Source organism: Bison bison, unplaced genomic scaffold (genome assembly GCF_000754665.1).
Source record: "Bison bison bison isolate TAMUID 2011002044 unplaced genomic scaffold, Bison_UMD1.0 scf7180017864068, whole genome shotgun sequence".
Classification (NCBI taxonomy): domain Eukaryota; kingdom Metazoa; phylum Chordata; class Mammalia; order Artiodactyla; family Bovidae; genus Bison; species Bison bison.
Genome location: NW_011494640.1, coordinates 10,896,282 through 10,911,160, shown reverse-complemented (window position 1 = coordinate 10,911,160; position 14,879 = coordinate 10,896,282). Strand labels below are relative to the sequence as shown.

At 38.4% G+C, this 14,879-nt stretch overlaps 1 protein-coding gene across 2 annotated transcripts in view; it reads right to left on the bottom strand.

Annotated features, from left to right (window-relative positions):
• CUL3 (cullin 3) overlaps positions 1–14,879 on the bottom strand; it is a 74,627-nt gene that overhangs the window by 45,245 nt on the left and 14,503 nt on the right. For both annotated transcript variants that reach the window (XM_010837056.1, XM_010837057.1), the window contains one exon: positions 7,143–7,256. In XM_010837056.1, the coding sequence (XP_010835358.1) occupies positions 7,143–7,256 (114 nt within the window). The remainder of the gene's footprint in view (positions 1–7,142; positions 7,257–14,879) is intronic.

The following is a 14,879-nucleotide window of genomic DNA, read 5'->3' as shown; positions in this document are numbered from 1 at the left end:
AGTCTCCTTTATTGACAAAGTTTCATCTTCCTTTCCTACACCAAGGTATCTGTGCTCTATGAGTGCACCTCCACAGGACCTACCCATGATGGATTAACCTGCTTGCAACCCACTCCTGTGTTCTTGCCTGGAGAATCCCAGGGACAGGCAAGCCTGGTGGGCTGCCGTCTATGGGGTTGCAGAGAGTCGGACACGAATGCAGCGACGTAGCAACAGCAGCAGCAGCAGCAGTAGCAGCAACAGCAGCAGCCTCCCTCCCTAAACTCAATGTCATGGATTGCTACATCATCACTGCACACACAAAAAAACAGTTCACAGGGCATAAGTAATCAAAAGTGTTTATGGTTCTGTTAATTTGCTGAAAGGGGAACTTAAATGGATGGCAAGGAAGGAAATCCAAACTATCAAGCCCAATATGCTTAACCTTTACAGTACTTATGATGTTGCCCTGGTTTTATTTTACATAAATGCCCAGTACTCGGCTTCTGAACTAACCATAAAAAGACACCAAGGTATTATACTATCAGTCACAAATGCAAAAACTAGAGCACATATGGGGAGCCCGTCTTGTACAGGCCCTTCTTGCAAAAGGAGTAAGTTAAAGAAAAAAAAAAAATTAAAAAGTGTGAAGCTTAACAGCCCAAAAGCCACATCCTATTTTCCTCTAAGATATCATTTTGAAAGCAGAGAAAGTACCAAGAAGACTTTAAACAACCTATCTGTGCTCCTCTAGAATACAGCTGTTTTCAAACTTTTCTCAGTGCTCAATCTAGAATACAGTAAAGAAGAAATATTTTTTTGGATCTAAAAAGTACCAAAATCTACAAAAGAAAATGCAGACTCTCAAATTCTGTGATCTCCATGTTCTCATCCTATCTTCTGGTATCCAAGGACATACAAATCCTTGGTAGCTTTAGCAAACAGCTTATATTATCTCTCAACTTGGTTCCTTGATATCACCTCTGATAACTGTAATTTTCATAATAATGACCAATTTGACACACTCCTTACAGATGCCTAAATTTTCATCTCCCATCTTATCAGGAATCCCTTCACTCACATATTGAGATGGACAGACTTTCAGCTTCATCATTATAAGACCTCAAATATCTCTTGTATTAAAGGTCCTCTTTTTCCTCCCACCTCTCCCTGTGTACATTTCAACAGCTCCTCACTTCAACTAGAACTTCATGTCTACTGATCTCTAACATGGAACACTTGTTTCCTGGGAACTTGTGATTCAATTGCCCGCTTCTTAAAATAGCACAGATTGACAACCAACAATTTTAACAATGCTACGATCTTAGAATTATTCCCCGTACCCAATAAGCCAAATTGAATTCGTAGGTTTTCCTTAGCTTTTGAATATTCTTCTCTGAGATTGCTAAGTCCCTCCAAAGAAAGTATGAAGGCTACTGACTGCCGTCACTATACAAACTTTGTGCCAACTTACTTAAATTATCCCCTCACAATTACAGATGACCCACTTAGGTGGCTGACCCAGCACAGGGGATATTCCAAACCTCCCTGTGTGTTAGTTTCCTATTGTTGCGGAACAAATGACCAGCTTCAGTACCTCGTTTACTCTGTAACAGTTCCAGAGTTGACAAGACTGAAAACAGTTTCACTAGAAGAGATTATGATGTTAGTAGCACTGGTTCTTTCTGGAAGCTCTGAGGAGTTTCACTTCCCTGTCTCTTTCAATCTCTAGTGGTCACCTGTATTCCTGGACTATAGCCCCTCTATCTTCAAAGCGCATCACTCCAATCTCTGTGTCTGCCATACTGCCTTCCCTTACTCTGACCCTCCTGCAACTCTCTTATAAAGACCCTGCAGCAGGATAACCTAAGACAACTATCATCTCATGATCCTCAACCTCACCACCTCTGCAAAGTTCCTTCTGCCGAATATGGTGACAACCTCTAGGTTCCAGAGATTAGTCGTGGGCGTATCTGGGAGTCCATTACTCAGCCTACCACATTCCTCAGCACCTCACATGATTCTGCGACCAGTAACGACTGTCGCATGCTCTACTTTATTAAGGAGACCATCCTCGCTTCTCTCCTCTTCACAAAGTTCTTCCTACATTCTATTTCACCTCTTTACCCATCCTAATGACTTTCCTAATAGCTCAAAGAAGCAGTGATCCATTTTTAACCTGGGTCAACTCTCCCCCCATGACTTTGAATTTATAGCTTCTAGTCTTTAAGGATAACCTCAACAGAACTATATCTTTATTATTTGTAAAAATGACTGGGAATATAGATAAATAAGTAAAAATATGAAAGTATCTTGGAAAATCATCACAAAGTTTTATGCAGAAAATTCTATTAACCTTCCACACAATAGGAAATGCTTTTCTATTTCTTTTGAAATGAATTCTAATTGCCCCAAAGCAACCTACAGAATGCCATCCATATAATAGCTATTTTATAGTTTACAGGGGGAGAAATGCATGAATATTAATATATCTGTGGATTATTTTGATAATTAAAGCTATTATATAACCTATAACAAATTTTCTTCATAAAATTACAAAACTTAAAAGATAACATACTAAGTAGCCCCAAACCAATCTTAGAAGTTTAACATGTTAACTTTTCTTAAAGAAAAGGATGAATTAAAAATAAAGCAGATTACAAACTCCAATGCTTTCAGGGACAAAACAGGTAAATTAAGTCTCAAATGTTAGAAAAAGTATAGTGGCAGAATCACATGTTCCATTTTGAGATATGTGTACACTTTTCTTTCCAGAACGCTGAACCTGCCAACAAAGTGTTCAGGGACAAATTTTGACCAATAGCTGCCTCCATGTAACCTGTGATTCCATTTTCACTTTCAAGAGCCAGTGTTTCCCACGTTATCTATACACTGAGGCTGGTGCAGGGCATTTTAGATACAGACATCTCCCTGTCAGAGTAAAAGTCAGCTAGCTGAGGAGGAGGAAGGTGGAAGACAGTGCAGCATCTTCTCTTCTCCCATGAGCCTAAGTTCTAATATTCCAACAGTCAGAGCCAGTCTTCACAGGAAGAAGAAATCTGCCTAGGTACATGTCTTATCTAGCAGGTAAAGTGATCTGATAAGTCTGGAATGAGGGTAAAAAGCTTCATAGAAAATAACGGGGATGTCAATATAAAAAAATTGGGGGGGAGGAGGAGTTTTGGGAAAATTAGAAGAATTTATCTTGACTGAAGCTCTGGTTACACATGTGCATACATGTGTCAAAAATAACTTTGTACACTTTAGTTCTGCACATTTCAATGTTAACTGAAATTAATTATACTTTAATTTTAAAAAAAACTTATTTAGTTAAGCCCAGAATACTACACATAAAAAGGCAAAACGAAGAGAATGAAAGATGAAAGAATTATACCTGTGGAATATGAAAATACATTATCAACACTTTAACCTCTTTCTAAATCTAAAATTTTGCATTTTTTAATAAGCATTTTGAAAAAAATGCACCATCTATTAAAACACAACGTGTATAGTAATTCTAAGATGTAGTGAGTGCCCAGGTTGTGCAGGAGGCTGTGCTAGGTGTTGGAGACAGAGCCGTGATACAAACACTGTCCCGTCCCCACCCCTCCCAGTCCAGTCTAGTGAGGAACTGAGGCTTTAAGCACTTGTTAGTAATGATAAATACTACAAAGGGAGTAGCGCTAGGTACAATGAGAGCAGCTGGGGCCACGGGCAGTACAAAGCATGGAGCAAGGAAAGCTTACCAGAAATCTAAGCAAAGTCTTAAAGGATAAGAAGAAACACATGACAAAAGAGAGGAAACATTCTGGAAACACTTCCCGACAACACAGGTATGAAAATTCCAAGATGAGAGAGAAGGATAAGAGAGAATCATGCACTTTAAAGTAATAATTCTAGGAACCATGTGAAAAAGAAGAGAGGAGAGCATGGTTAATGTTCTATGACTAGCTACTGAGAAATCAAAGTGCTCTGGTCTTGAGTGGCAGATATGAAAATAGAGAAATTACACATTCTAGAAATATATGATGTGGGAAAAAAGGGAGAAGAAACTGACAAAATAATTCCCAGGTTCCTGTCATGACCAAATGGAATAACACTGATTATGAGCTCACTTGGAAATGCCAAGTTTGAACTATCCTTAGACAGTGAAGGGAGCCACCAGCTAGATCAATGAATTTATGAGTCTGAATCTCAGAGCATGAGACTGGAGAGATAAGGTGAGAATCATTTCCACAAAGGCACTACAGAGAGTCAAGGTAAGTAAAAACCATGTACCAGGAGAGGGAAGCCTAGGGTAAGCCCCAAGAAAGGCTCTATTTTAAGGGGCAAGAAGAGAAAGAAGAGTGACTGAGAAGAAACAGTCAGAAAGGCCAGAGGTATACCAAGGGAGTACTTGATGACAGAAATTAAGCACTCAACCATGCCAGAATAATAGTACTCAAGTGTGCCAATGCTGCTGGGAAATCAAGGCAAGTGAGGATTAGCAGTGCGCTTTGTTTTCAGAGATGTGCAAACATGGTGATCCTAGTAGGAGCAAGACAGAACAGAAGAGCTGAGGTAGAAGCGTGACTGAAACATACTCAAAATGAATGGTGGTGGTTTAGTCGCTAAGTCGTATCTGACTCTTGCGACCCCATGGACTTGCCCACTAGGCTCCCCTGTGCATGGGATTTCCCAGGGAAGAATACTGGAGTGGTTTGCCATTTCTTGTTCCAGGGGATCTTTTCGACTCAGGGATCGAATCTGGGTCTCCTACCTTGCAGGCAGATTCAAACCGATGAGAAAAGAGAGAAGCAAGTGTCAACACTTCCTATGAGACATTTAGCTGTGAATAGCAATGGGAGATCCTGGGTGGCAGTGGAGGGGGTCCAAGAGAAAATTTAGTGGGATACTATTCTGAGAAGGGGGAGAAAATAGAGGAAAACTTGCAGACTCAGAGGCAAGAGATGAATACAGCTTCTACCTGATGCTTTCTCTTTCTCTAAAAGGCAGATGAGATTGTTTATTAAGAGTAAGGGGACCAGCAGGATAGCAGGAGGCTTGAAGAGAAAGAATTGTTTCAAAATGGTAGAATGAGCTGACTAGAGACTTCTGGGCAGTGTGGAAGGTTGATAGAGGACGTTCACGAAAATGGACACATAGTATGAGGTTTCCCAAGTGGGGTTTCTACCAGCAGAAGCCCAGGGAAGGCAAGTGGCTGGGTTTATCCAGGGCTGTTACACTACTAGATGGATTCGATGAAAAGATGAAGGGAAATATTACTACCAATTTTTACTGAACACAATACTGCAGTCCAGGCCATATAAATGCTTCACATGAAGGGCTCCTTTAAGCCTCATGGCTACTCTACCCATGAGTACAATATTATTTTCATTTTATAAATGAAGCTAAGGAATAATAATTAGTTCCCTGATTATCATAATTAGCTCCCTGACTACAGTCACGTAACAGCTAGGATTCAAAGTGTGAGATTTCTTTTGTGCCCCCACCAACAAAAAATGTGGTGTGTGTGCTGAAATAAAATAGAAATTGTAAAAAATCACAGGGTATAAAGAGTAAGTATATATTATTTCAAAATACTCATCAATAGAGCAATGGACTATAAAATCACAAGTGATTTTCTATCTCAGTGTCTGTGTTGAAACTCAAAGACTCAACAAACTGGAACTTAAAAAAGACAGTAGTAAGCGAAGTCATTTCACATTTAAATCCTAAACATTATAATATGTTTTCACAGGCTACCTCATTTACCTCAAAATGTCTACACTGCGATCACTATTGTGAAAAGGAAAATGAGGCTCAGAAAGGCTAAATAATCTGCTAAACCTTTTCCCAAAACCCTGAAAAATGAAGTAGCCCCTCTTTGATGCTCTTGCCAATCAGTTCAGTTCAGTCACTCAGTCATGTCCCCACTCTTTGTGACCCCATGGACTGCAGCACTCCAGGCCTCCCTGTCCATCACCAACCCCCAGAGCTTACTCAAACTCACGTCCGTAGCATCAGTGATGCCATCCAACCACCTCATCCTCTGCCACCCCTTCTCCTCCCGCATTCAATCTTTCCCAGCATCACAAATCCTGGGGTAAAAGGACTGATTGAATTCACTCAGCAGAACAAAAAACTTTATAGTTCTTTGATCTCACTGGAAATTCTTTTCAAAGACTGCCTCATTCTACCAAGTAAAGAAACTAGGATCCACTCTCACCATTACAACTAATAATCAAAAACTAAAGAAACTGAAAATAAAAATTCCAAAGCAGAGAGTAAAATCTTAGAAGAAAATCATGAAGTCCAATTCCCAAACATAAGTTCAATTCCCAAGCATAAACACTGAAGAAACAAGTTATTGGGCTTGGTGACTCTGCAGACACAATAATTAAGCTTGACGAATCTTTAATAATTGTATTAAAAAAAAAACCTGACAGTTTTTAATCTCCTTGAAAGCTATTAAACAGTCTAGCTCAAGTCAATGTTTTCCTAATTGTTCTGATCAACAAGGTATTTTTTTTTGAATGATAAAAACAAAAAAGTTATACGTGAAAAAGGGAATACATATCTGAAGAATATATATACACATATGTGTGTGTGTGTATGTGTGTGTACATGTACACATATACACACACATCCCTAGAGGAGAAAATGGCAACTCACTCTAGTATTCTTGCCTGGGCAATTCCATGGACAGAGGAGCCTGGGAGGGCTACAGTCCATGGGGTCACAAAGGGTAGGACACAACTGAGCACACACACATACCACTGGGAGAGACAGATGGCAACTATTAAGAGTACAGTTATTACAAAAAAAGTTGCATTAATACGGTAACTGAAAACATAAGGACATTAGGGTTTAAAAATCTGCAAGAGAATATTTAGCTTTCATCTCTCATGTTGTCACTCAACTCCCCTTACTCAGAGATGGGCTTTTCAGTATTTCCCATATTGAAGCGTAAGTGCTTGATTACATCTTTTCCTTTCTAATCCTTAAGTATACGAACTAAGATTTTATTCATATAAGCTAAAGTTGGCCCTTATGACATAAATGGTATTAAAAAAAAGAAGAAAAGTTTCCCACACCGAGTTGCACAATCTAACTAAATGTGACAGAAATAAAGACAATGTGTTTTGAAATGCTTAACTTAAAAACAACAAAGCTCTACTTACCATATACATTAGTATGTCTCTAATCATCACCATAGCTGTCTGATGATCATTCCAAGCTTGATTTAGCGTTTGAAGAAAGTTGTTATTCAATGAATTTAGTACATCTTCTCGCACCTATTAACAGAAGGGTTCATTACAGTTTGTTTATACACCTAACGCACACTCATATGTATACGTGCACATTATCTGTTCAACAAAATAATGAAGTGAAATCTTCGATTTTAAATCAAAGAAACATGTTACAGACCAGTAGAAATATTTTAAGCTATAATATAACCTATATACAGATAACTAACAAAACATGTTTTGTACAGTCCAGACAGGTCTCTTGACCTCCAGAATCATAAAGCAATCTCCTGGGCATTTCTCAACCCTCCAATGATGTAACTTGTCAGCATAAAATCCTAAAGACTTACAAAAGAACTACAAAGGTGCCACAGAACTGGTCCCAGGCTCTATCGCTCCAGTTAAACCTTCTACTACACTACCCCTCCCCCATCTTTGAAAAATGGTCAATAACACTGACTTTGGAGTCAAACTACCTGGGCTTGAATCCCAGTTTCCTGATTAGGAGTGCAACCTTGGGTAAATTATTTCATCTCCGTGCTTCAGCTGCCTCATATCTAAAACAGTATCCATTTTATAGGACTGTTTTAAGGACTGAATTACCACTTGAAATACACATAAGACAGTGCCTAACACTCAGCAAACACTCAACAAGCATAAAATACATTAACTTAATGTACTCCAGCTACCACAAAGCTGCATACTGCAAATGTGCTCTGCCATCTCCTCTGCTTAGTTCACACAGCTCACTCCCCTCCTTTTCTTCTACTGAAGTTTAACCTCCACAAAAAGGTCTTTCCTGACTATCCTATTTTAATAACAATACCTCTACTTCTTCACCCTGCACTTTATTTTTCCTCACAGTATTTGTCACTAATTACCAGTATATTACATATTTATCTCTTTACTATTGCTCCATTGCAGCAGGGATTTTCTCTTCTCCGTGTGTACCTCCCACATCTACAACAGTGCCTGGCATATAAAAGACCCTTTATTTCATACCCACCCTCCAATACCATGATTCACCTCCAACAAGGTATGTTCTTTCACCATTTCCGCCTTTGCATAAAGTTCCTTCCAGTCTGAAATACCCTTTAAAGGCAATTCTGATAAGAATTCAGGAATTTTTTTCCACAATCCACAAGTATATTCACACCTTCTCCAGTAACAGGTTACTGCCCATTACTTCTTCCTGCTATGTTATCGGTTCGATGGAAAAATTCTTTGACTAGGAAACAGAACCTAGACTCTGGTTTTGGCTTCGTCATGAAGTACTGCATCTGTCCTCTAAGTTCCTATGACACTTTGGGACTATTAATGCCAGTTTTTCAAATCCAACCAATCTTCCACGGTCCGCCTCAACTCTCAGTAACTCCAGCCTAAAGAGACATATTTTTTTTTTTTAATCTCTAAACATTCTTCACCACAGATAATCTACAGCAATGGTTTAACTTTTTCAGGCTGGAAGAATCTGAAGGCACAGTACTTTCTGACACCTAAAACCCAAATTATAAACACATGTAAATCAAATGTCATTGTGTATTAGAACTAGAATAAAGTGATTTTAAGTGCCAAAGATTAAAACACACACACGTTATTCTGAATACATGGGAGAGAAAGCTGAATCTGAGAAAACTGTAATTTATTTTTTCTTACATGTAGAGGAAAAATAGTGGGAGATTTTTACTGGTGGGACAATTAATCTCTTCTACCAAACATACAATATGAAAACCACTAGTCTATACCACATAATTCAAAATTTCATTATATACTCTTGTTCACAAGACTCAGCTACTTGACTTTAAATATATCACTAAGAGATTACTCTATAAATATGTTGACAATATTAAAAGTGATAAACACCCATGTCAGTTGACAGTACTATGTTAAACATTTTCATGCAAAGTGGTAAAACATCATATTTCAAGTAATTAAGTCTACCACACATCATATGCAAGCTCCCATATGCTAAACAAATAAAAAAACCCAGCAAGCTGAAAATGTACCTATTTACAAAATTCTTCATCAAGCTTCATATTCTTTCACTGACCCTCTAAACTCTGAGTAGCAATTAAATTAAAATCATGACAATACTAGAGAAACTGTATTAGATATTCTAAACACTGGAAAATCTAGAAATTAATCATTTGAAAGGATTTAAGTGAAAATATTCCCTTTCTTATAAAATCAAGTTATATGTTAACTCTATTTATAAAGTCATTCTGATTTTGGAATGCAAAAACATGTTTGGTATATTTGCTGAATAAATGAAAAATTTACCTATTAAATTTAAAAGTTATAAAATAACGCATGTTTTCTAAAACCACTAATTTATACACTAAAAATATTATCAGCAAGTATAAGATACTGCCTTTCAACAACATTAAAATGTAACCAACTAGCACAGTGTGTCAGAAATAATAACACTGCTTTATTTGCATTATACTTCAAAAAATTATCCTGACAAATCAGTAATAGTGAATTCTACTTAGCAGAAAGGAAGTTGCTATTAAGAGTTAATTTTATTAATACTTATTTTTCAATGATCACACACAGAGATGACTAAAAGATGAAAGATAAATGCCCTTAAATATACTTGCTGCAATCATCTCTTATTCAGATCACTCTATGATCAAGAAATTGTTCCTTTAAAACTGTTTCAGAAAAGGATCTTTGTACTGATACATGAAAAGTGAAAGATTATTTGTCCAAACTTACAATAAAATGGTAGAAGGAGATGAAAATTTTAATGTTTATGAAGATCAAAACAGGCTTTTTCAAGACTAAGCTGGCATATAAAGCAAAATACACATAAAGTGACAAAAGATTTAACCTTTATCTTACAAATTATTAACATAACAATACAGAAAGTTTAAAACAGAAAGTGGGGGATATGTAACATTATCAATCTCACACCCTACCAAAACCATAGTTAGTTTTTGCACTAGCAAAGGCAAAGGGGAAGAAGAACCCTGAAATAAAGGTGGTACCAGAACCAAAGGGTCCTACCATATTGTGACCCGATCCATTACTTAAAAAATCTATATGAACATTATGCAGATGAAAAGCTGTAATGTGAAGAATGAGATGATGAACAAGTTTAATAAGATCATGGAAGCTGAGAGCAGGATGATGCACCAGCTGTGACAAGAGCCTAAAGTAGTAGCTGAAAACTGATGACTTTGCAAAGCATCTAGCCTTGCAAAGGAGAAAGCAAGACACAGTAATTTAAAACAATAGATCATAAACCTGGCAAAGAGACAGAATACCATAGAGACTAAGAGATTTCAATCAAGAAAATGAAAAGATAAGACAGACTGGAAGAAAATATTTACAAAAGACACATACACCTGATTCGATTCAATTCAGTCACTCAGTCAAGTCCTACTCTTTGCAACCCCGTGAACCGAAGCACATCAGGCCTCCCTGTCCATCACCAACTTCCGGAGTCCAGCCAAACCCATGTTCATTGAGTCGGTGATGCCATCCAACCATCTCATCCTCTGTCATGCCCTTCTCCTCCTGCCTTCAATCTTTCCCAGCATCAGGGTCTTTTCAAATGAGTCAGCTCTTCGCATGAGGTGGCCAAAGTATTGGAGTTTCAGCTTTAGCATCATTCCTTTCAAAGAAATCCCAGGACTGATCTCCTTTAGAATGGACTGGTTGGATCTCCTTGCAGTCCAAGGGACTCTCAAGAGTCTTCTCCAACACCACAGTTGAAAAGCATCAATTCTTCGGCACTCAGCTTTCTTTATAGTCCAACTCTCACAGCCATACACAACCACTGGAAAAAACCATAGCCTTGACTAGACAGACCTTTGTTGGCAAAGTAATGTCTCTGCTTTTTAATATGCTATCTAGGTTGGTCAATAGATGGGGAAACAGTGGAAACAGTGTCAGACTTTATTTTTCTGGGCTCCAAAATCACTGCAGATGGTGACTGCAGCCATGAAATTAAAAGACACTTACTCCTTGGAAGGAAAATTATGACCAACCTAGATAGCATATTCAAAAGCAGAGACATTACTTTGCCAACAAAGGTCCGTCTAGTCAAGGCTATAGTTTTTCCAGTGGTCATGTATGGATGTGAGAGTTGGACTGTGAAGAAGGCTGAGTGCCGAAGAACTGATTCTTTTGAACTGTGGTGTTGGAGAAGACTCCTGAGAGTCCCTTCGCCTGCAAGGAGATCCAACCAGTTCCATTCTGAAGGAGATCAGCCCTGGGATTTCTTTGGAAGAAATGATGCTAAAGCTGAAACTCCAGTACTTTGGCCACCTCATGCGAAGAGTTGACTCACTGGAAAAGACTCTGATGCTGGGAGGGACTGGGGGCAGGAGGAGAAGGGGACGTCAAAGGATGAGATGGTTGGACGGCATCACTGACTTGATGGACATGAGTCTGAGTGAACTCCGGGAGTTGGTGATGGACAGGGAGGCCTGGCGTGCTGTGATTCATGGGGCTGCTAAGAGTTGGACATGACTGAGCAACTGAACTGAACTGAGGTTGGTCATAACTTTCCTTCCAAGGAGTAAGCATCTTTTAATTACAATACACTTGATAAAGGACTGTTAATCAAAATACACAAATAATTTCTAAAACTCAGTAATAAGAAAATAAACAATCCAACTTTTAAAACTGGCTAGACCTGGACACCTCACCAAAAAGATATTCAGATAGCAAATACGCATATAAAAAGATGTTCAACATCTGAATTAAAATAATGGGATGCCACCACACATCTATTAGAATGGCCAAAATCCAAAACAAGGACAACGACAAATTTGGTGAGGATGCAGAGCAATAGGAACGAACACTCAATCACTGCTGGGAGGGATACAAAATGATACAGCCACTTGGGAAGACAGTGGCAGTTTCTTACAAAACTAGACATACTCTTACTATGTGATCCAGAAAATTATGCTTTCCAGAATAAACACCAAAGGAGTTGACAACGTATGTCGACATAATGTTTATAGGAGCTTTACTTTAACTGCCAAAACCTGGAAGCAAAGAAAATGCCCTTCAGTAGGTGAATAAATAAACCGCAGTACATCCAGACAATGGAATATCACTCAGCACTAGAAAGAAATGAGCTATCAAGCCCATGAAAAAAAAAGATGCAGAGGAACCTTAAGTACATACTACAACGTGAAAGAAGTCAATCTGAAAAGGCTACATACGATTCCAACCACATGACATTATGGAAAAGGCAAAACTAAAGAGACTGTAAAAAAGATCAATGGTTGCCAGGGCTTAGGGTGAAAGGAAAAATGAATATGCAGAGTACAGAGGATTTTTAGGGCAGTGAAAATATTCTGTATGCTATTGTAATGGTATTTCATTATACAGTTGCCAAAACGCATAAACACCACCAAGAATAAACATCATGTAGATGATGGACTGTAGGTGATAATGATAAGTCAGTGTAAGTTCAATACTGTTCGCACCACTCTGGCAGGGATGCTTGTGGTGAGGGAGACTGTACATGTGTCAGTGGACATATAGGAAATCTCTATTACCTTTTGCTCAATTTTGCTGTGAATCAAAAACTGCTATAAAAAATAGAGTCTATCTTAAAAAGCTTCTCTGGCAGCTCAGATGGTAAAGAATCCACCTGCAATGCAGGAGACCTGAGTCAGGAATATCCCCTTAAGAAGGAAATAGCAACCCACTCCGGCATTCTTGTCTGGAGAACTCCATGCACAGAAGAGCCTGGCTGGCCACAGTTTCATGGGGCCGCAGAGTTGAATACAACTGAGGGACTAACACACACACAAAAAGTCGGGGACACACACAGAAAGTCGGGGGCCCACACAGAATCTAAGAGAAAGAGAATCTGGGTATTCTTGTTTTTAAAGAGCTACCCAGGTGATTCTGATATAACAGCCAGGATTAAGGGACCACTGACTTAAAGAGCCACACCAGCTATTTTTGTTCCTTCCCTTTGCAAAAGTTCCTCAGTATGAATGTTTTTATATAGTTATAATACCTACATGTGGTTCTAAGTCCTGATTTTCTTAAGCCACTGTTAAAATTCAACATTAACCTTTACTTTAGGAGACAAGTTTCTTGCTCTATCATTTCATTTCCAAAGCACAATAATTCAAAGAAAAAGGGTATAGCACAATGAAATGTAAGAAAAAAAATATTATCTGAGATTTAAACAGTTTTCAACCTAACACCAAAATCATGAGCTATAAAAGACAAAAATGATAAAATGGGCTCCATCAAAATTGAAATCTTTTGTTCTGCAAGTACTGTTAAAACAATAAAAAGACAAACTATTGACAGGGAAAAAGTATTAAATGACTTGTACCAAAAATAAAAACAAAAAACCCCAAAACTCTTATAAATCAATAAAGAAAGCAAACAGAATTTTTAAATGGGGAAAAGACTTGAACAGACACTCAACCAAGTAAGATATAAAAGGGCAATCTGGCACATGAAAAGATGTTCACCAACATTAGGAAGGAAGGAAAGGCAAATTAAAAGCATGATGAGATACCACTACACACATCCATTACAATGGCTACAATATTGACATTACCAAGTGCTGGCAAAGATTCTGAATAGCTAACTTTCATACATCGCTAGTGGGAATACAAAATGGCACAATCCCACAAGCAGTCAGGCAGTTATCTTATGAAGTTAAATATACACTTACCACAAGACCCAGCAATCCCACTCCTGGGAATTTATCCTAGAGAAAGGAAAACATGTATCCACACAAAAACTTGCACAAAAATGTTCACAGCAACTCTATTCACAACCAGAAGAAACTATACAACCCAAATGTCTTGCAATAAATAAATAAGTAAAAGGATAAGCAAACTGATACACTGATAACAAGAGTATCATCCAGAAATAACAAGGAACAAACTATTGATACACACAACAGACTGGTTCAATTGCAAAATAATTATGTGAATGAAAGAAGTTAGTCTGTATGATTCCATTTATACAACATTGTTGACAAAACAAAACTACACAGACAGATCAGTGGTTGCCAAGTATTAACGGTGGAAGAAGGACGTGACAACAAAGGAAAAACAGAAATTTTCTGGGGCTGAAGGATATTCCATACTGACTGTGATAGCAATTACATAAACCTATACATGGGAAATAGATGGGGAAACAGTGGAAACAGTGTCAGACTTTATTTTCCTGGGCTCCAAAATCACGACAGATGGTGACTGCAGCCATGAAATTAAAAGACGCTTACTCCTTGGCAGGAAAGTTATAACCAACCTACAAAGCATATTGAAAAGCAGAGACATTACTTTGCCAACAAAGGTTCGTCTAGTCAAGGCTATGGTTTTTTCCTGTGGTCATGTATGGATGTGAGAGTTGGACTGTGAAGAAGGCTGAGCACCAAAGAATTGATGCTTTTGAACTGTGGTGTTGGAGAAGACTCTTGAGAGTCCCTTGGACTGCAAGGAGATCCAACCAGTCCATTCTGAAGGAGATCAGCCCTGGGATTTCTTTGGAAGGAATGATGCTAAAGCTGAAACTCCAGTACTTTGGCCACCGTCATGCGAAGAGATGACTTCATTTGGAAAAGCTACTGATGCTGGGAGGGACTGGGGGCAGGAGGAGAAGGGGACGACAGAGGATGAGATGGCTGGATGGCATCACTGACTCGATGGACGTGAGTCTGAGTGAACTCCGGGA